The sequence below is a fragment of the Centruroides vittatus genome, unplaced genomic scaffold (genome assembly GCF_030686945.1).
Source record: "Centruroides vittatus isolate TY-2023 unplaced genomic scaffold, ASM3068694v2 contig_958, whole genome shotgun sequence".
Taxonomy (NCBI): Eukaryota; Metazoa; Arthropoda; class Arachnida; order Scorpiones; family Buthidae; genus Centruroides; species Centruroides vittatus.
In genome coordinates this window covers 1,171,868-1,193,720 of record NW_027122637.1, presented here as the reverse complement: position 1 = coordinate 1,193,720, position 21,853 = coordinate 1,171,868, and the positions used below count along the sequence as shown (strand labels likewise).

The following is a 21,853-nucleotide window of genomic DNA, read 5'->3' as shown; positions in this document are numbered from 1 at the left end:
AATAGCAAACAAGTGAAAAAGGGACAGGAAGAAACAGACAAAGACAGCACCTGTAGAGGTACTGGGGAAAGTTGGGTTAGGTTATTTTTAGAAAAGGAGATTTCACTTTTATTAGTTGCAAGATAATTACAATAAAAATGAAAGTTTAACAATTTATACAGGAAAATCATGGTATTGAACTATGGATATCAGTAAGAAATGAAGTATTAATTATGGTTATGTCTAGTATTTTTAAATTTAGATACTTAATATTCTTTATTTTCTTGTAGGTGTTTCTGAGCTGCTGCACTCTCTTAGTCGAATAAAATCACATTATAGTAACAACGGCCACAAAAATGAAGATTTATCTGCAATTGAATCCCTTTTAAATAATAAAACTTTCCAGAAAGTTCTGGATGTCCATAATAAAGTGCAGGAAATTTGCTGTTTTAATGCACCACCCGTGCCTGTTTGTGCTTGTGCTCAAGAACTAACTCAAGATGTGAGTTTTGTTTTTAGTGTAATATAATCAAAAATGAAATATACATTCTAATATTTAATTGTAAATGCTTTTATATGAAAGGTAATTAATAATTTGCAAGAATGTTCACTGCCAGAAGCCTCAGAACTACTGGATATAATCAGCAAATTTGATTTTGAAGGATTATTGTATAGTCATGATAGTATTGCAGAAAGACAAGCCACTCCAGAGATGACACCAGATGAAGAACTTTTAGACAGAGCTTCCCATTATACCCATGAAAGTGTCAAAATAGTGAGGATAGATAAAACAGGAGATCCTTTAGTGAGTATTTTTGTATTACTTTCATGAAAATACTTTTTGAATAACTTTACAATAAACTATTAGCATTGACAGTATTTATTATGGTTTATATTACTAATATGAAGAACAAATAAATAAAATATTAGGGTTGGCATATGATATTTTCAAACTATTTTTCATTTATATAGTTTACAAAATGATGCCAGTTTTCATACAATTTACTGATTATATCCTATTTTTATTTTATTTTAATATTCTGTAAAACAATCTTACATAAATATCATTTTTTTTTTCTTAATTTGTAAATTATAAATATACACTTTATATTTATTTAAATGAATAGGGCCTATTTTAATATTTTTATAGTTTATTTAAATACATAAACATATTAAAAACAGAATATGTATAATTGCTGTTTGTTTATCACTATTTATTAATATAAGTTTACATTTGTTACTGTAATTTATTTTGTTTTGTTAAAATATTTGCAAAATAACAAGATTATGAAGTATATTTTCATTTTCATGTAAACTTTAAAAAAAAAATTAAGTTAAATAAGATTACAATAATAGGTATTGTAAAATTATTTTAAAAAATATGTCCTAACTTGATAGATTAAAAAAAATAATGAATAGTTTTTAAGAATAATAATTAATTTTCTATCATAACATCAGTTTTTTTAATATAATGGTTAGTGATCTTCATCCTTTTGAAATTTTATATATAAATTCAATTTTGCTAATACAACAGATATCGCTTTTTCTTATTTCATAGAGATGATATTAAAAATCTGTTTGTTGTTGTTGTATTTTCCTTTTGTTTGATTTCAATTATTAAAATTAGATAAATGAATTTAAAAAAAAAATCTTGAATGGCCATTAACTGTATAAAATTAGTCAGAAAATTATTTATATAAAATAAAATTTATCATTGTAGCATTTTAAAATGAAATAACATATATAAATTATATTTCTGAATTTTTTGATGCTTAGAATAACACCTAATAAGTTTTTAATTGTTGTTTTCTTTTAAAAAAAGTATGACATATATTCATTTATTCTAAATTAGCATGTCATTTATTAGTTTTTACTTGAAATATTGAATAAAAACATTTTATCTATTTTTACTTATGAATATAGGTTTTCTGTTTCATTTTGAAATCTTCATAGTTGTTGTTTACACTTGAATCCCAAACACTTTCATATTCTTTGAATGGAATTTAAAAAAATTACTGCATATTATTTTATATCTTACAAGCTTACAAACACAATTATGATCAAAAAACAATATTATTAATCAAAATACATTTAATGAAAATTTAATAAAAATTATTTTGGAAACTTTATAAGTAAGTCTAAATAAAATAAATTTTTTATTTTAATAAAGAATATAATTTCTTAGGTAATAATATAAAATAATTAATTCCTAGTATTTTAATATATTAAAATGATGAAAAGCTTGTTAAATTAAAGCTGTTTTGCAAAAGTTTTTGTTATCTCATGTTATCTTATTTGTTTCCTATTTATCAAAGTCATTTCATGACTTATATATTAAAAATAATATATGAATAAATTTTGAATAGATGATAAATTTTGTGGATATTCATAGGATATGCAATAATGATGATGATAATAAAATTATTATATATTATTAATATTTATTGAATAATATAAAACTTTTATTGAAAAGTTTTTAAATATTATACATTTTTAAAACATTTCATTTAAATAAACAATTTTCTGAGATTTTAATTTTTTAATATTTATCACTACATTCAAATTTATGTATGAATAATTTATTTTAGAAAATATATTTATACAGTAAGTCCTCTACTTACGAACTTAATCCGTTTGTAGTGGTCATTCGCAAGTCGAAAAGTTCGTAACTCGAAAAGACGATGTTTGGCGCAAAAACTCAAATACAATGTTGTTTTTACAATTATGTAATGTTTAGGCTACTTGAATAATGTTGAATTAAGATTGTTAAAGGGAAGTATAAATTCAAATCAATCACATGCACAGTACATTATTTATTAAAATTACTCATTTAAAACAACTACAAATGTACATATGTACGTACTGTAAATGTTTTAATGTAAAACTTCAAAAATAAGCTTGATTATACATAAAAAAATAACCAACTGCACTTTAACCTGCCATCTGTCGGCTTTGTTTGTAACTTCAAAAGTTCGTAAGTCGAGGACTGCCTGTAATTAAAACATTTGTATAGACAAAAACAGAATAAAACTTGATTTATATTTTATTAAATAATAAACTAATAACATCATAGTATGATATAAAATTTGTGTAATTCAGAATATTGTTTTATCATGTATACATTACTAATTCAACAGTTGAAATATGGGTAATCTAAGATTCTTGCTTTTCAATTTATCAAAATTGTCTGTTTTATTTCTGTTTTTACATCTCTGTTAGATAGATATATTAATAGTTTCAAAACAATAGCTTGGTGGTAATTCTTAAATGATAAATGAAATTTCCTAAGACGATAGCTCTGGAGACCAACAACTCAATGTCGATATCTTGGCAAGATTTATCTGTAGGTTTTTCTTTCTTGGAAAATTTTCTAACAAGTTCTAGTAAAATTTTCTATTTGTGGTATTTATTATTCATGGGGTATTTCATGATATGAATTATTTATTAAAATTAAAACAGTTTTACAAATGAAAACATTTAAAAATAAAAATTTACACAAATACACACAAAACCAGTAAAAGGAATAAAAAGTATTTACTGGTACAAATGTTTTCATCCATTTCTAACAAACATCATCAGGTATGTTAATGTTGCTCTGTTCAGTATTTATTATGATATACCCTATGATGATGATCATTAGAAATGGACAAAAACGTTTGTATTAGTAAATATTTTTTATTCCTTTTTACAGGTTTGGGTATATTTTTTCCCCCCCATTCCATACAACCAGTTTGTAAACATTTTAGATAAATTTTCCAAATACTTTTATCTAAAATTTTCAGTTAATAATTAATTGATTCTATATATTTTAATTATACTATATGAATTTTTCTTTTTTATTGTTTTAATTATTTTGTTTATTTTAAAATGAAATGATTTCAATAGTTTTTATTGATTGTTAAAGCTTGATAAAGCAGATATTAAATGGCAGACTCAAACCACTGATCCTTTGCAAAACTGAGCCAACTAACCTAACAGTTGCCAATGAATTTGGTAATTTCCACACACTAAATCATTTCGTTTGTTTCTATTCTTGTTATTGTATTCTTAAGTTGTTAAAAAAGTAGAAAGGAAACAAAAGAAGGTAACTGTCAAATGACACTGGTCTATGAGAAACTTCTGCCAGATGAATTAACCATTTTTTATTTTGAATTGTTCTTTAGTCTTTAAATTGAATTTAACATATAATATAACATTTAAAATAAATAAAATAATTTTAATATCCAATATATTTAAATAAATTTCACTTTTATGACTTAATGTAAATTAATTTCTATTGATGATAGAAAAATGATTTTATTTTACATTAGATAATATAATTCTCATCAAACAAATATAAACTGATCATGAAGAAATGGAAGTTCAAATATTTTTGCCATTGGATTTTATTAAACAGTTGGATATGACAAAATGATAGCTTGATGTTTTAATACATTAAATAAATCTATAAAATCTGTAAAATAAAGCCTTTAATTGTTTGTCTATTTAGATTAGAACATGGATGCTTATGTATAGTTGTAGATATAAAAACATCAATTAAATTATTAAGTTCTTATTTCAAATTGCATTATAAAATTAAGTTTTAATTGTCATTATTCTTACTTAATAAATATTTAATTCATATGCTTGAATTTAAGAAAATGAAAAGTAAAGTTCAGAGTTCAGTTTCTATTCCAAAGTTTCTGATTTATAAACTTTTGGAAAAATACGATACTTGATTCTAAAAATTTTACATGTAATTGATACGATGATTACATTGTATTATGAGTTAAAACTTAATTGAGACTAGATATTAACATGTACACAAAATAATCTAGGGTCTAGTCTTAACTATTTTTTGTAACATTGAAGTTTTGGTAGTATCCAATGGTAATGGAAGGTTCATGTGGCCCTATATTGTTCACTATAATAATGCACTATAATTGCTCCAACTTATTCAAAAAGTTCTCCAAATATTATAAATATCAAAATAGTTTTGTGCAATGATAGCTGTCAAAAGAAAATGTAATGTTCTGAGATAAGTTTAGTGAGGACTGAAAACTTCTGTAATCTTAACTTTTCAGTACAAATATAGATAGTAAAAATGAGACCTATCAATCTTCTAGATTTTGAATTTTTAAAAAAAGAGATATGATAAAAGATAGTAGAAATTAATATTAAAACAAATTTGATTTTGCTAATTGCTTTATTATTATATGGGAGAGAAATCATACTTAACCGATGTTAAAAGCATGTACAGTAGAGAGTCGAAAATCGAAATCAATTGGGGACTGGGGTGGTTCAGATTAGTCATTTGTTCCGATTACCAATTATGTACGAAAAAATATATTAACCTGTCCGATGTTCAAATTTTTCTCCGTTGCGTGTCGCTTCGTGTTGAATTTTCGTCGATTTTAAGCCTAACGAAAATTTTTATAATAATAATCGAGGCTATCGTATCGTTAAAAATTATTTCTGCATTTTGTACAAACAAAATAAATATATTGAAAAATATAAAAACATGAAAATTATACTTTAGAAGTAAATTTAGTATCAAAAACGTTCGATTCAGCACGACACAGTCCGACTGAAAATCGTGCCGATTACCGGTGTTTCGATTAACGACTCTCTACTGTATTTATTAAAAATTGAGAGTACTTTTGAAGACATTCAGTCTTCCTCATCAGGCAAAAATTGAACACAAACTTTAAAACATAAGAATAGAACATAAATGCAATGTATCTTTTTAAAATTCAGTTAAGGCATGAGATTGGAATATTAAATGTTTAATAAAAATAGGAACAGTCTAATAAAAATGTGATGCACACACAATTATCAACAAAATAAAACTCTCAAGTGAAGATTTTTAGACATCTACAAAGTGAAATGCTTAAATAATTCTATCCATAAATACAGAATATTGATTGTAGGGTATTACAAGGTGAAAGTGATGCAATATAAAGATTTTCCCATAAGAATAGCATTCTTTGTCATAGCACTGTCTCAATAATCTGGTGTTAGTCCAAAAGGGCATGTAGCCATACTCTTTATGAAAACTCAGCTGTGTGTTTATTATTGGCAAAATCCTCTTGATGTTCTGTTACCCAAACTTGCAACATCCTAGACATGACTCCAATGTACGGATAAGTGTGATTTCTCTCCCATGTATCATTCCTGGCATGAAGTGAATATTGTTTTTGTCTATTATCAACATGGAAACTGCAAAAAAACACTTCTTTAGGTTGTTGAACAACAGACTGTTGTGGCTAAAACTGCAGGCATAGTTTTGGTTCCTGTTAAGGTGTCAAAAGCATAGTCTCAGCTCCAGGTGTATTTCCATCAAGTATGATGCATTCCCAGAGTGTGTTCATTCTTTGTTCCCCTGCATGGAGCAGAATCTCTTGAGACATTTAATTAAGAACAAGCAGATGATTGCAGAATCTGAGCAAAGATTGTATGTAGCTCATTTGTCCTTTTTGAAAGTGTGTAGTGCAGAAAGGTTTTGTGAACACCTGGACAAAATAAGATACTGTGCTAACAACAAAATGCATAAGACAAGGAGGAGCTTAAACGACAAATTTCATTGATTAGCTAATTTCACCCGACATAGGCATAGAGTGCCAGCAAAGGTTCAGTATTACAACTTTGTCATTAATGGTGCCAGATGGAGTTCATTGCATGTTATCTTAAAGGCCAAAGTTTGTTCCTATTCCAAAGAAGGATTTTTCTCAAATAATCCCACCTGTTATGGCTGCTATGAAGACTGCTCAATGTACAGAGCTGCGTTCTAAGTTGGAGCTGTCCCTATTTTCTAAAATCTCTTTACAGTGGAATTTTCAAGTTGTGTCACTGTCAGATCCTTGGAGTAGTCACTGTGTTAAACTATTTCTTGCCAGTAATTGTTTAAAGTTATTAGTTTTGGATAAGGACAAGAAGTTTGTTATTTGTAGGCTTGATGATTTTCTGACTAGGGCCAATGAGTTTCTAGAACATTCTGGTTCTGTAAGTTTACCGGAAGACCCAATAGCAACTGTCCTAAGAAAGACTTGGAGGGTGCTTGCACTTTCAGGAGTGGTAGTTTCTTTACCAAGTCCTCATAATATTCCTTCAAATGTGGCATGCCCTAGACTGTGTTTTGAGACCAAGACACACAAGCTGGAATGGCCACTGCACCTGCTAGTTAACAAGCACTCCTGCCCAACATATTACTTAGAAAAGGCTTTTGTAAAGCATATTACTTCTTTAATGCCTATTTCTAATTTTGCAACTAGCTCTGCACTCAACACCAATACAGACATCACTAAGAATCGTTCCTCCACTCCCACAAGCAAGTATTGATTTTATAAGATTGATGTGGTATTTTTATATCTGTCAGTACCACATTTCGATGCAGTAATACTTGTTCCTTAGGACTGGTCACTCCATATCCCAGGTATTAAATTTGAGGGAAGCACTTTTTCTTATTACTGAGAACAATTATTTTCAATTTAACAGCACTATTTACAAGCAAACCCATGGTGTACTTATGGGCTCTCTCTTCTCTACTGCTCTTGCAGAGAATTATGAGGAATCTTATTATGAGGAATGTTGAGTTTTTAGTTCCCTGTTGGTTATATGCTACCCATTCATATATTCATTATGTAGATGATATCTTGCTTGCTTGAGATGGCACTGAGGAAAAGTTGTATGTCTTTATAGACATGTTATCTTTTATCTATCCAAAAATTAATTTTTCTGTTGAGCAAGAACAAGGTGGGGGAGATATCCTGTTTAAACTTACTCATTCACAGAGTATCTGCTGGACTTATGTTTTCTGTCACCACAAATTGGTGGACAGAAACCACTGGTACATTACCACAAATTGTCCCTACCACTGCCTTTCAGCCCCCATGCTTTATAAATTCTGCTATCTCAGCCTTATGCATGGAGCATTCTTTGTTCCATCCACCCAAATATATGTTAACAAAGAGATGCGAACTATTCAGACGCAATATGCAGGGCAGGTTATTCCCCAGTAATATTTAGGTATCTCTTTAATCATGTCAAAAATTCAATATATCCTCAGACATTCCTTTCCAATAAACAAGATTGCTACATTGTTCTTTTTGTGGGCTCTTTATCATTATGCATAGCCCGTCTCTTTAGAACTTATGGCCTCATTTTACTAACTGTTTCCTAGTCTACCTTACATAGATTATTATGTAATGATAGGGACAGAGTTGCCTTATATGAAAAATTGGGGGTTTAAACAATTTCATTGAGACAGCCAGTTCCAGGAACAACATTAATGTACATTTGGAGTCACATCTAGGATGTTGCAAGTTCAGATAGCAGAACATCAAGAGGATATTGCCAATAATAAACTCACAACAAACCTTACAACAGAGCATGGCTATGTTGACTAACACTAGATTACTGAGATGGTGTTATGACAAAAGAATGCTCTTCTTATGGGAAAATCATTATCACATTACTTTCACTCTGTAATACCTCTACCATCAATATTTCGTATTTATGGATAGAATTATTTAAGCATTTCACTTTGTAGATGTTTGCACTTGGGAGTTTTATTTTGTTGATAATTTTGCATGCATTGCGTTTTTACTAGTGTTCCAATTTTTATTGATATTTAATATTCCAGTCTCATGCCTTAACCAAATTTAAAAGAGATACATTGTGTTTATGTTCTATTCTTATGTTTTAAAGTTTGTGTTCAATTTTTGCCTGATGAAAGGCTGTATGTTTTTAAAAGTGCTTGCAATTTTTAATAAATACATGTTTTTAAAGTCAGTTAAGTGTGATTTCTCTCCCATATATCATTTGGGGCATGAAGTGAATATTGTTTTTGTCTATTATCAGCATGCTTTATTATTATTAAGTTATTGGAAAACATTTCAAAATATTCATTTTGAGGAATAATAACTGAGTAATCATAATTTTTCTGTTTGTATCATGAATATTAAAGACTCCAAAATGTTATTTATTTTATATTTTTAAAAATTTTATTTTCATTTTTCTGAATTTAATAGTTTTACGATTCAAAAGTTCATAGTTTTTTAGAAGTGATTTTTTTTAACAAATTTTTTTGTTACAAACAAATTGAGTAAAAAAACAAATAACAGCATATTTTCTTTACTGTATTATTAAATAAAATACAATTGACTCCACTAATCCAGCGTGGTCATTTATGTGCTTCCATTTCTATGAAAATGTTAGTCACATATTCTGTTTCCCTGTTTAGTTAGGTTCCATTTCTCTGTACAATATTGCAGGTCAGTGTCCCTGATTATTTGCCTGCCTGCCTCTAAAAAGAATTTGCACTGAAGGGCAGCAGGTCACATCATTCATTGTCAATAGGTCCGTACACCAGGTCTAAACCAATCTTTTTCTGAGGAAGACAATACAAACTGTAAAAGACAAGTCTGAGGATAAGGTATGAAAGATATAGTCAAAAATTGAGATCAAAATTTATCTGTTGTTGTTCAGAAATAATCAATCTAAAATTTGCCACTACTTTTTCAAAAGAATGTCATCAAAATTGCAGATAAATATTGTGGTACAGTACCTAATATTGAAATTTTCATTAGATATTTACTGGGCAATTATGTTTTATATCTTGACTATATTTATTTCATTTTCAAAAAGTTTATTCACAAAGGTATTTAGAAGCAAAAATAGGAAATATCCTTTGTGAATACTTCTTACGACTTTAAAATTCTCTTCTGGTAGAGATTTGCAAGTTTTACAAACTCTCCTCTTCAAACGATTTTTATAAAACTTATTTATAGTAAGGTCTATTAATTCTAGTTGCATTTTCAAACGTTAATATGTTTTTAACTAGTTAAAATATGTCAGTGAAAAACTATGCAGGCCAGATAAGTATGCTTTTGGGCATTTTATCTATACGGCCAATCTAAATGTGGCCATATTTGATTTGTGGGCCATACAATAAAGACTGCTGCCAAGCACTCTCATTAATCTCTCATCTGTCTGTGCAGGGAATAGCCAGGTTATTCTGTCCTAACTGCAATAATCTAACTGTTATTGATTTGAGTTGCATAATAATATAGTATTTATCCTACTTCAAACTCCTTTGAGAAAAGTGTGATTTGAAAGTTCACCAAAAGAAAACATTACAGAAAGTTGTCTACTCAGTACTTCCATAATATTTTTGTACTGACGATGCAGATATTTTGAAACAGTAGGTTAATATATTGAATCATTTCCATATTCACTTCTCACACTATAACTTGTATATCACACCATGAATATACAATTCTAAATTTCTCAATTTTGTATGAGATAAAATTATTTCAAAATGAGTCTTAAACATTACTGTTATATTTAAAAAAATCTGTTGTCATCTTACATTATCATCATCATTATTACTGGATATTTATTAAATAGAATATCATTAAGAAAGAAATATTATTCTTTTTTGAAATGCCAATATTTTGATTTGTTAACAAATAAGTTCTACAAAGAAAGAGAGAGAAGGGAATTTGTAAATTCTAAACATATTAAATCAAGCAATCATTTTGAAGTAAGGCTGATTTCAAGGAGTTTATATTAAGAAGTCAAATGAAAAATTACAGATTATATTTATTAAAATTAGAATATTTTAATTCAGAATAACTTTAAGTTAATAGAATAATCCTTGCAATCATCATTTCTTAAATGTATCTTTTTGAAAAAGTTATTCCATATAAGTTAATACTTATCATATGTGTGATTTTGTTGCTGATAAATTGAATATATAATAATCTATTAGTTGGACTATATGACAAGGGTAATGTAATAACTCCTCATGTGTGCCATCCTAGGCTAAGAGAGCATCATCTCCTCCTATATCTAAAGTGTATAGATACCAGATGGAAAGCAGTGCCAAGAATGTTCTATACACTATCCTCCCTATTACCAATTCCACCAAAACAGCCAACATTGGGTGAACCCATAGGAATTCCATTTTTGTAAGTAAGACTTACTATCAAAATAGAAATAGTTATCAGTTACTAAAAATAGAACCTGTCACTTGAAAAAACATACAAATATATTATATATATATATATATATATATGTATTACCTGTTGGATACTAAAACCTTGCCTATTAGGAGAGCATTGGTTAACATAACTGCTTCAAAAGCTTGAATAGATAAGTATAAAAAAATAATATCAATGTTATAAAAAATTTTTATGGAGTTAATGTGTCATGTTCCTTTTGTATACAAATAGATATTTCCATTTTGGTAATTAGTTTTAACATACAAAAACAGAGATCCTATTGGTTCACTCTTGTTGGTCATTTTGGCAGAATTGGTAATGAGAAGATAGTCTAGAACACGCTTGGCATTGCTTTTTATCTGTTATCCCCACCTATATCTGAGGTATATAGATTACACTCTCTTATCCTGGGATGGCACATACAAGAAGTTAGTATGTTTTGTAGACTTTCTAGCCATTAGCCTCCCATCAATAAGGATAATTTAGTAATTAATAAATTATTCCATTTTAGTTATGACAATTAAATACTTCTTTAGTTTTGTCAAATATGCATAAAGTAAACATATGTTATTCTTTTTCCTTCTTATGCTTAAAACTGTAATATAAATTCACAAAAAGTGACAATAAAACTTACTATTAAATTTCAAATAAAAAAAATTACTTATTTATGCAATTCTTCATTTTATGTTAATTGCAGAATCAACTTAAATTGGTAAACAGCAATATTATAAGCTTTTACTTCAGTGTATGTGTATAAATTAATATACTATACAGTCAAACCTGTTTTTGTGCTGTCTTTTTCTGTGCGATTTTTATTTGTGCAATTTGTTTTGTGCGATTTTTTTTGTGTGCGGTATATGAAAATTTCAATCAAATTCGAACATAATTGACTCCTGTAAAATTTTTAAAATTGGTTGTTTTCTATTGGTTGTTTTCTATGACATCAGCAGGTTTTTTCATTTTTTATCCAGTAAAATTTTTTTTTCATACGTTGATTTCGGTCCCCTCTTATTTTAATAGCATAAAAACCATAAATATTATGTTATATTTGAACAGATGCGGTAAGTTAGCTCCCCTCCAGCTTTAGACTGCAGGTGTGAAATTTCACGCCTTGTTAAATGAAATAACACTTCCTGCAGCTATAGTTATCAAATAAAATCATTATTTAACGATTATTTTTAACTTTTTAATGTTAGATTTGTATTTAAGTGGAAATAATTAATTAATATAAAAATTAAAATTCTTAGAGGATTTTTTCCCCATTAGGTGTTGCAGAAAAAGGCCCAAGGAGTTAAAAAAGCAATTCCTAGTTATTTCTTATGGTTTCGAGTTATTTTCTATGTGAGACTTTTTTTATGCGGTCCCTATTCACCGCATAAAAACAAGTTTGACTGTATATAACTTAAAATTTTGTTTCTGACAGAAAATATTAGAAATACACTGTTAAATTCTCAAATTATTTCTAATATGCAGAAGGTCCTCACTTAATGTCATTACTAGGTTCTTGAAAACTGAGATGTTAAGCAAAATGACATATAATTTTACCACAGACTAAATGATCCAGTATAAACAAGACATAATATTCAATTGATATTTTTATAATTGAAATTATCTTTGCAACCTCCAGCATTTATTTTCCACTTCATAGAATTGATTTTATGTTTATAAAGAAAATTTGACAACAATAATTGTAAATTATTACAAATATACTTTTAGCTTTCCTCAAGATTAAGTGAGAGTTTCTGTATATGAATAATAGATTTTAATCATAATATCATCGTTTGAAATGGAAATTATGTAATGATTATTCCACTGCAGTCTGCTATAATTATGTAATAATTTCATATATTAAAGTTCTGAGTAGGGCTGTGCTAAATGAAAATTTTGATATTGAAATTTCTTTGATATTTTAATATTGTAAACATATATCAGCACAGATTAATACAGTACCATATTTTCAAGCATGTAAACTGTGATGTATGTTGATATATAACCTGTAGGAAATTGCTAGAATAAAAATAAAATTTTTGTATTACCTGTCCCACCATATATACCCTATGCCTATGGAATAGCCATTGATACATAAACTTGAGTTTGTAATTGAAATTTAAAATTTGTATATATTCTATTGCATTGCATAACCTGCACCCTTATCAAATTGTCTCTTAAACATGGATAACCTACAGGCTATAGAGATGAAAATAAGGTTTATATAAAAATAAAAGAAAATTTCAATTATATGAATTTTAAAGAATTTAAAGGCTGATCACAACAGTTTGGCTAACTGTCTTTTACTTTCCTGGCTGTTATGTATACATAACAAGGGAAAGTAATAGAATTGTGTCAAATTTGACCCTCCAAGTTTTTTGCAAATCTCCATGTTTTGAGACCACCTGAACCCAAAAAAGTTACAAATATTTTTGCCTTTTTTTTTTATCTGTTTTTGCTTAATATCTCAGGATGGGATGAAGATAAAGAAACAAAATTTGACACAGTAGCTTTTATATAAGGAGCATTGATGCTATTAAATTTTGGTTGTGAAAGATCAAGGCGATGGAGAGATATAGCTTGGTCACATGATATATCTCATGAAGGATTAGACTTGATGATTTTACTTGTTAGCGTGGTGTTTTATAAAACTTGTCTCTACTCTCAAAATTAAGTCTTTTGCTATTTTATAATAATTAAAAATAAATACAGTTTTTATAACAAAATCTCATAACAGATGGTGCCACATACAATTTTAATTATTTATTTTAATTAATAATACAAATGTTATTTTTAAAATAAAATCTCATAAAAGCCAGGAGAGTTATGCAATCATTACTAGATTTTTTTTTTAAAGTTGAGGTGTTATACTATGAAAGTGGTGTGTGTTATTTTTTTCATATTTCACTGTTATACTCATTTTGTTTCCATCAATACTTAAATGGAACCCTAGTCATCTCTCATTGTATTTAGAGGCAGTATATTTAATACTTGAAAGTATGGCACTGCTAAACTCAGTTTCAGCATAGGAGAGGGTCAGACCATTGTTCTGCTCAGCCTTTCAATTGTTTATAGTCATTGTAGTGTATGGAAAGATACAATATGTGAAAAAATTGAATTTTTCAGAGATAGTCATGATTTAACAAACTTTATTATTAATTTTTTTTTACGTCTACCTCTAATGCCAAATTGTTTATTAAATTATTAGTATTATAGCCATTTCTCACCCGATTATATTCGGCTTTGGTTGGTGTATAATTTTTTTTTAATGATAGAATTTGCTGATAAGATAAAAATTTAATAATTATTAAAATATATAACAATAATAAGCTATAATTTGTAAATTGACGGAATTTAACTAAGTTTAACAATGTTGTTGTTTTAATAGATAATTTTATTAATTTTGTTTAAATTTTTATGTACAACTCTGCTTTGTTAATATTTATAGTTGTATTATCAATTAGGAAGCAGATCTGATCTAATAATTATTGTATTTATATATTTTAATTTGAAAATAATTTTAAAAAATTTTCTGAATTTTAGGGAGCAACTGTAAAAAATGAAGGTGATTCAGTAATTGTTGGAAGGATAGTTAAAGGGGCAAATGCAGAGAAAAGTGGTAAGAAATTTTAATTGAATAAGCATAACATGCATTTGATTTAAAATTTATAATTAAGAAAATTAAATTATTTATTATTATTTTATTTATGTACAGTATTTATTTTTATATTATTTTCTTTATTTATAATTTCAGAATAACATATAGATGACAATAATACAGTTTTAAGAAATTGATATTTTCATATACCAGCCATTAATCCATTAAACTAATACAAAACAAGTAAAAAACTTATATTAGTATGCCACTCTAATACAAAATTTTTTATGATGTAGAGCAAAAAGACTAATTTTTAAGGGAATATATTTCAATTATTTTTGAGTATCTCTGCAGTTCATTTTATTTAATCTGTGGAATCATTTGTTTTCTTTACAAGCAGTTTTAATGTTTACATCATTTTACTTTCCTGCCTGTTATGTATATGTTGCAGCCATATTGTTAATTTAGCTGTTTGATTAAATGGCACCATTTTGTAATAAAGCTAACTCACATTTAGCCGGATTGTCGTTACATTGCATTTTTACAATGCAACTAGCTATGTTTTACTGCATTGTAAAGTGGCAGAAATGTCAGTCTCTACTAAAATGTGGAATTATGGACTAAGGTTGGACAAAAATGTTAGGAAGTAAAAAAAACATATATTGCATAATCAAAATTATATATTTATAAACTTTAAAATTATAAAAAGAGTACAGTATTTGAATTACTTCCAGATTTTAGGAAAAAATATAATTATTTATAATAACTAATTAACTTAACTGTTCATTGGTCATTTAAAATCTTTAAAAACATGTATTGCTATTAAGTATTCTTTATTGTAATTAAGAATAACTTTTGTAAAATCATGACATAAATAGAGAGGTAATTTGACATACTAAACAGTGCAAAATTAAATTATAAAAATGAGAAAACACTTTAAAACTGTTAAATTTTTTCAATAGTTACAAAATAATATTAAACATATCAAATAGATGTATTTTTTATTAATGCAAGGTAAACTAGAATGGCATTCAGATCTGCAAAAAACTTTCTTTTTAAAACATGTGCATCTATTAGTGTGACACTGATTTTTTGCAGGTTTACATGAACACTTGAAATTCTTGACTTCTGAATAAATGAATTGTTAGTCACAGCTTCTTGCAGAGATATTGATTTTTCTGGTATTTCATTATTATAATCATTTGACAACTCTTGTAATTTGTAACAATAGAACCAATTTTTAATTATTCTGGATTTAATCCCTCTCTTATAAACTCCATTTCTGAAATTAACAATTTTTCCCATAATATTTTTGGTACATTAAGAAAAATACTTTTTCCAATATCTAATAGAGGAAGTTTCTTAGTCGTATTGTCAACCATCTTTTATCCGCAGCCCATTTAACTCCTTGATGCACTTCTTTTCTTTCAATTTGTATATTATGCTTACTTTCGCATATAAAAAAAATTACATCTAAAGATGACACAAATAGAGATAGTTATTTCTTTTCTAGACCTAAACAAACAATGAAATAATTTATGTATCTAAGTCAAATTTTTGTAGCTCAAAAAGTGGTCAATGCACCAGATAATTTTTTTATGCCAAACTAAAACAATAGCAACCCATTTTGGCAGTCAAATCTGGCAACATTCCTTAGCGCTCAAATGGTAAGAATCAGAAGTAAATATGACAATCTGGTGGTTATCTAACACGGCATTGTAAAGCAGCTAATTGTTTGGCCAGCCATATTATAAAATGTGAAATGTCATTCAAACCAGTGGGATTTGGTTTAGCCTCTTTGTAAAATGGTTGAACATCAGCTTTATTACAAAATAGTGCTCTTTAATCAAACATCTAGGTGCTTTGTAAAGCGGCTAAATTAACAATTCAGCTGCGACATAACAAGGGAAAGTATTGGAATTGTGTCAAATTTGATCGATCGAATATTTTGCAAGTCTTCATATTTTGAGACCCCCTGAACCCAAAAAACTAAAAAGCTTCTTTGGGCTGCACTAATAGGAGTTCGATGTCACCGTTTTATGTGTAAAAAGAGATTAATATTTGCTATCATTTGTAAATTCTTTTTTGCATGATATGCATGCACACAATGAATTTATATACACAACGTTACAAAGTTCTAAAAAATATTTTTAAAACTGCGAACACAACGGTTATTCGAATCTCAGAACTTTTAATGTGATGAAGAGCGGAAGTTTTACGGTTGAAAACGTTTGTTTATAATTAAATATTTTACTGGTGACATAAAAGTTGTTAAGAGTCTAGTATTATCATATTAGTTTAGGAGATTCATAATTTTCAAAATTTTTTCCATTTATTGATGTTCAGCAAGGATCTAGTCTCAGTAATCTATTTTTTTTTTACAACATATATAAATAATTCCTTACTTGAACAACATCTTAAATACTCCTTCAGCACAACTTTAATTTATTTAAACAAATGTTTTTGATTTCTTTTTATAGGTCAGGTTTAACAAGAAGATTTGAACTTTAAGTTTAAAAAAAAACTGTTAAAACATCAGCCAATTCCTTATACTTACACCATTGATTTAGGAATCATTTTCCATAAAAAATTTACTTTTAATTCATATATAAACTTTGTTGATTCCTCTGTGGAGATAGACAAATTATGTGGAGATACTGCAGATCCATTTCATCTCATCAAGTCCTTTGATCTTTACACTTTGCCAGTTTTCAGTCTATAATAGATTATTGCATATCTATATGGGCATCTACTTGTCAAACACATCTCAATAGACTAACTGCAGAAATATCTAAAATTTTCATACTTCTCAACAAATTAAGCAACTTACTATATACAACATCTCCCAAAGTAATTAAACATGGACTTGATTCTTTTATGAAAATCAGTGAACCAAATATTTTGACCAGTTTTCTGTATTATAAATATTACAATGATTTCTTCCATCTTTCCTACCCTTAGAGTATCAACAGTTCATATCCATAACAGACTTAAATAATTATACCAGAAATATAATTTTAAAATTACTATCATTGGCTTACTTTTGTGATATTTCTTTATGTATTTATTTTTACATGTGTATTTTTTCAATAATCATTCATATTTAAGATTTTAATTCATAGTTATTACTCTATAATCAAGATGATTTTTTAATGCATAATAAATTCATTTTTAAATTGATTGCACAATATATATTCCTATGTGCAGAAATATCACATATGATGTACAAAAAATTTAAATTTGCATTTAAATTTACTCAAATATTAAACTTTTTTTAGAAACTACAAGCTTATAAATATGTATAATATAGCAAAAAATAATCAAAACTTTAAAATACAATCAAATATGAGAAATAGAATTAAGAACAGTACAAATACAAGAGAAAGAATCAAACTTCTCATAACAATATAATCAGATTACATAATTTTATGACAATTAGAAAATTTCAGATTTTTGAAAAAAAAAAACAAATTGAAGCAGTAATTCTAAATTTTCTGAAGTCTATAATAATTTTAAATTGAAATTATATGAAATTTGTTAATAGATATATACAGTTTGAAATTGAAAGATTACATTTTATATTATTGAGAGGAGTGTAAGTGGAGCCCTGCATAAGTCAAAGTGTTTTTGTTTGTGATTGAAGTTTAAAGCAACTGCACAACAACTGAACATGATTTTTTGCAAATATGTACAACTCAGTAAGCTTGATATTGTGACAAAGCCAGAAATTTGAAATTCAATTGATGGGCCAAATATTTGAGGTCAAGTTCATTATGTAAAGTCTGTGCCCATTGCTGATTGTCAGCTGGTCATGCACTACACATCAATCAAGCTTCCAATGCTAACAATTAACATTGATCTCTACCATAATTTTTATTTTAGATTTTTAGGTCAGTTAAAAATATTTTTTTTGTTTTTTATGCTGTGAAGCTCAGTTTGTTTTCCTAGAAAATACCTAGTATTACTAAAATCAGTTCTAAAAACATGAAATGCATGTTTATATTCAACAACAATTGTATTTCAATGTTAATAAGAATAAATTATCACTTGTAAATATTAAGCAAGCAAATTTATACTAATGAATTATATTAAAAACCTTCTAAGTAAACACAATGTTCCTTACAATAATTAATGAAAAAACTAATTAATCTTATAAAATAGTTAAAATGTTGAATAATTATATTTAGTATATTATACAGTAAAACCTGCTTAATGCCATACTCCTGTTATTTTCCCCATAAATAAGTAAATGATGGATTTTTCTTGGTTAGTGTCACTCCACCTATTAGCACAAATTGGTTAATGTCAAGGTATTTGTGTGCGTAGTAGATTTAAATAATAAAGTAAGACAAAACATCTGGACTGAGTTTTAAAACATAACTTTTGAACTCAAAAAGATAATTTAAAATCTGTGCCAAAAATTATGTTATTACACATGCTTGTAAAGTTTTTGAATATTCATGAGTTAGTTTTGAAAATGGCTTCAAAAGAGGATATTAAGAGAGCATGTACAAATGCACTAAAATAAAGCAAACCTCTTAAAAAATTGGTAGTGGAGATTTTTTAGCCAAAAGCCTTATCAAATCAACTGCATATAATAATTTGAAGAAGTATGAAATATCCAAAACATGGAAAAGGCTAGGAAGTGGAAGAAAGCTGGTTGTTATGAATGCTAAAAAGTGAAGACCATTGTGGCAAATGTTTGATAACAAAGATGCAGTTAGTTAGGTGGAGGCAGCTAAATGATTCAATTATCATTGAATGTACAGTACATATGCAAAACACTTAAGAAGATGGGCACAAAGAAAGGGAGAATAGGGGACCCAGAGTATTCTGCTGAAGAAATTGCTAACACTGTGCAGATGGTTCGTAAGAAATTTTGGAAACAAAATGTTCTTTTTGGATGACAAGAAGCACTCTTCTCTCTCTAATATGCAAGCAATGAAAATCATGCACCTCCCAAAGTGAAGCTTCAAATTTCTTAAATTTATATAAAAGTCATGCTATACATTGTCATTTCACCAGCAGATGTTTCAAAGCCATTTTTTTTTAAGAAGAGATCTCTTGCAGTTGATTCTGACATGTACTAAAATGAATGTGTAAAGAAAATTCTAATCCCATTTCCTTAACAAGATCATTAAAATGATAATTTCATCTTTTGGCTTGACAAAGCTTCATCTCACTACACAAATTTGACCATGGAGTTTCTCAAAGCCAGAAACATTGCTTTTGTACCCAAAGAACATAATCTGTCAAATCTGCTACAATGCCAACTAATTGAGGATTTATTTGGATATTTTGCACAAATAGTATACATACAAGAAAGGTTGTCAAGCAAAAATATCACAACTGATTCAAAGAATCAGAGTTTCACTTAAAAAATTGACATGATGGCCATCCAAGAGAGTTGAGTCTATCAAAACAAACTTATGGCATATTTCTGACCATGGACTAAATGATCATGTTTATTAATTCTATACTATTGTAAATAAAATTTCTTTTAAAATGATATATAATATTTAATAGTTAGTTCAATTTTTCAATAAAATATTATGCTTTAAAAACAGTCCAGATTTTTTTCCCTCACCCTGTTCTGTTTAATATCACAAAGTTTGCAGATATAAACAACTCAACAAAATGTAGCTGGTTGTTATGAATGCTAAAAAGTGAAGAGCATTGCAGTTTTTTCCTTTTTATTTTAGAGATTACTAAATCAAAATGTACATCAATATGAAAATAAAATTAATTTTTTTCTATGATGTTTTAAAAATTACAATATGTATACAATATATCAATTTTAATGTGTAAGAATTAGCAACAAAATAATTATAAATAAAAATTCATCCTAAAGACAAAACTATCATTGCTATCATAATTTATAAAAAATTATTATATATATTCAGAAAATAAATGATGATGTTAATTTCATTCCATATGTTTCTCGTAATTGTCATCATTTCCAAAAATATGTTGTTCTTGAATCAATGGTTCTTGAATAAAATAAACATTCTTGTCAGATATTAAAAAACTAATAATAGTGATTTTTAATATTGAACATAGTTTAAAACATTTATTACAATCTCAACTTTGTTTTAAAAAAAATTAAAAATTTTTCTAATTTCATTTTAATTGAAATGTTCCATGAAAGATCAAATTACAGCAAATTTAAGACAGTCATCAAGTCACTTGATTATTCTATTTAAACACTTTTAAAATTATTTTGCATTTTCAAATATTTTTAATAGAATTATAAATCCTGTTTAACGTAGTTATTGCGTTTTATTAATTTGTTGATTTAATTTATAAGTTTTTGATTTTATTATTGTTTAACAGCTCCATATATATTATCAAAATCAAAATTTATTCATATTCATAGATTATTGTTTTTGTTGTTAAAAGTTTAAAAAATAATTATTTCAAAAGAATATTTGTTTAAAATATAAAAAATGACTAAGCAATATAAATCTATTTTTTCAAAGAGCTATTTCTTAATATTGAATATTTTAAAATACTAAAACTGTTTTATTATTAGGATTGTTGCATGTAGGAGATGAAATTCTGGAAGTTAATGGGGTAGAAATGAGAGGAAAATCTGTTAATGATGTTTGTGATATACTAGTAAGTAAAAGACATAATTTTGTTTTCTTATTAAGAATTTTAAAAATTGATGTCATGCAAATCAGACAGGATTCATATGACTTGCAACATTCATACAATATTCAATATGCATGTAGAAATTTGTATATTTTGAGTTAATCATTTATTATTTGCTATTAAACTCTTATATGTTGTAAATACAGAGGAGAATAATTTATTATCATAGTATTAATTTCATAATAATATATTACACTAAATGTGAATTTATGTATATTAGAAAAATTTTTATGAAAGCAAATTGTCACAGTTAATTTTGTATTCATATCATTAATCAGTAATGATTTATTCAAAGAAGTAGGAAGGAGAATCAGTGTGAACTTCTATAAAGTTATATTATATATAACAGGGATGGCTAAACCTTGTTACAATAGGAGCCCTGTATCAGCTTTCAGATATACACAGGAGTTAAAGTACTGAATTACAGTATTTTAACTCCCCTGTATATCTGAACAATGATAATTAATCATTGTTCTGTAACAAATATCACTATTATGTTAGGTCAAGAATGTTACAGTACATTTGGATAGATATTGCAATAGAGTATGTGTAAGAAGGGCTGCCTTAAATTTGAGAAAATAACTTTATTATTAATTAATTTGTTTTTTTTTATCTAAATACATATCAATATTTCTCCTTTACTTATTGGTAG

At 27.2% G+C, this 21,853-nt stretch overlaps 1 protein-coding gene across 3 annotated transcripts in view; it reads left to right on the top strand.

The window, feature by feature from the left end:
• Positions 1-21,853, top strand: part of sdt (stardust) — a 72,721-nt gene that overhangs the window by 25,850 nt on the left and 25,018 nt on the right. For all 3 annotated transcript variants that reach the window (XM_067282566.1, XM_067282568.1, XM_067282567.1), the window contains 4 exons: positions 270-481; positions 563-784; positions 14,493-14,568; positions 21,080-21,165. In XM_067282566.1, coding sequence (XP_067138667.1) covers positions 270-481; positions 563-784; positions 14,493-14,568; positions 21,080-21,165 — 596 coding nt within the window. The remainder of the gene's footprint in view (positions 1-269; positions 482-562; positions 785-14,492; positions 14,569-21,079; positions 21,166-21,853) is intronic.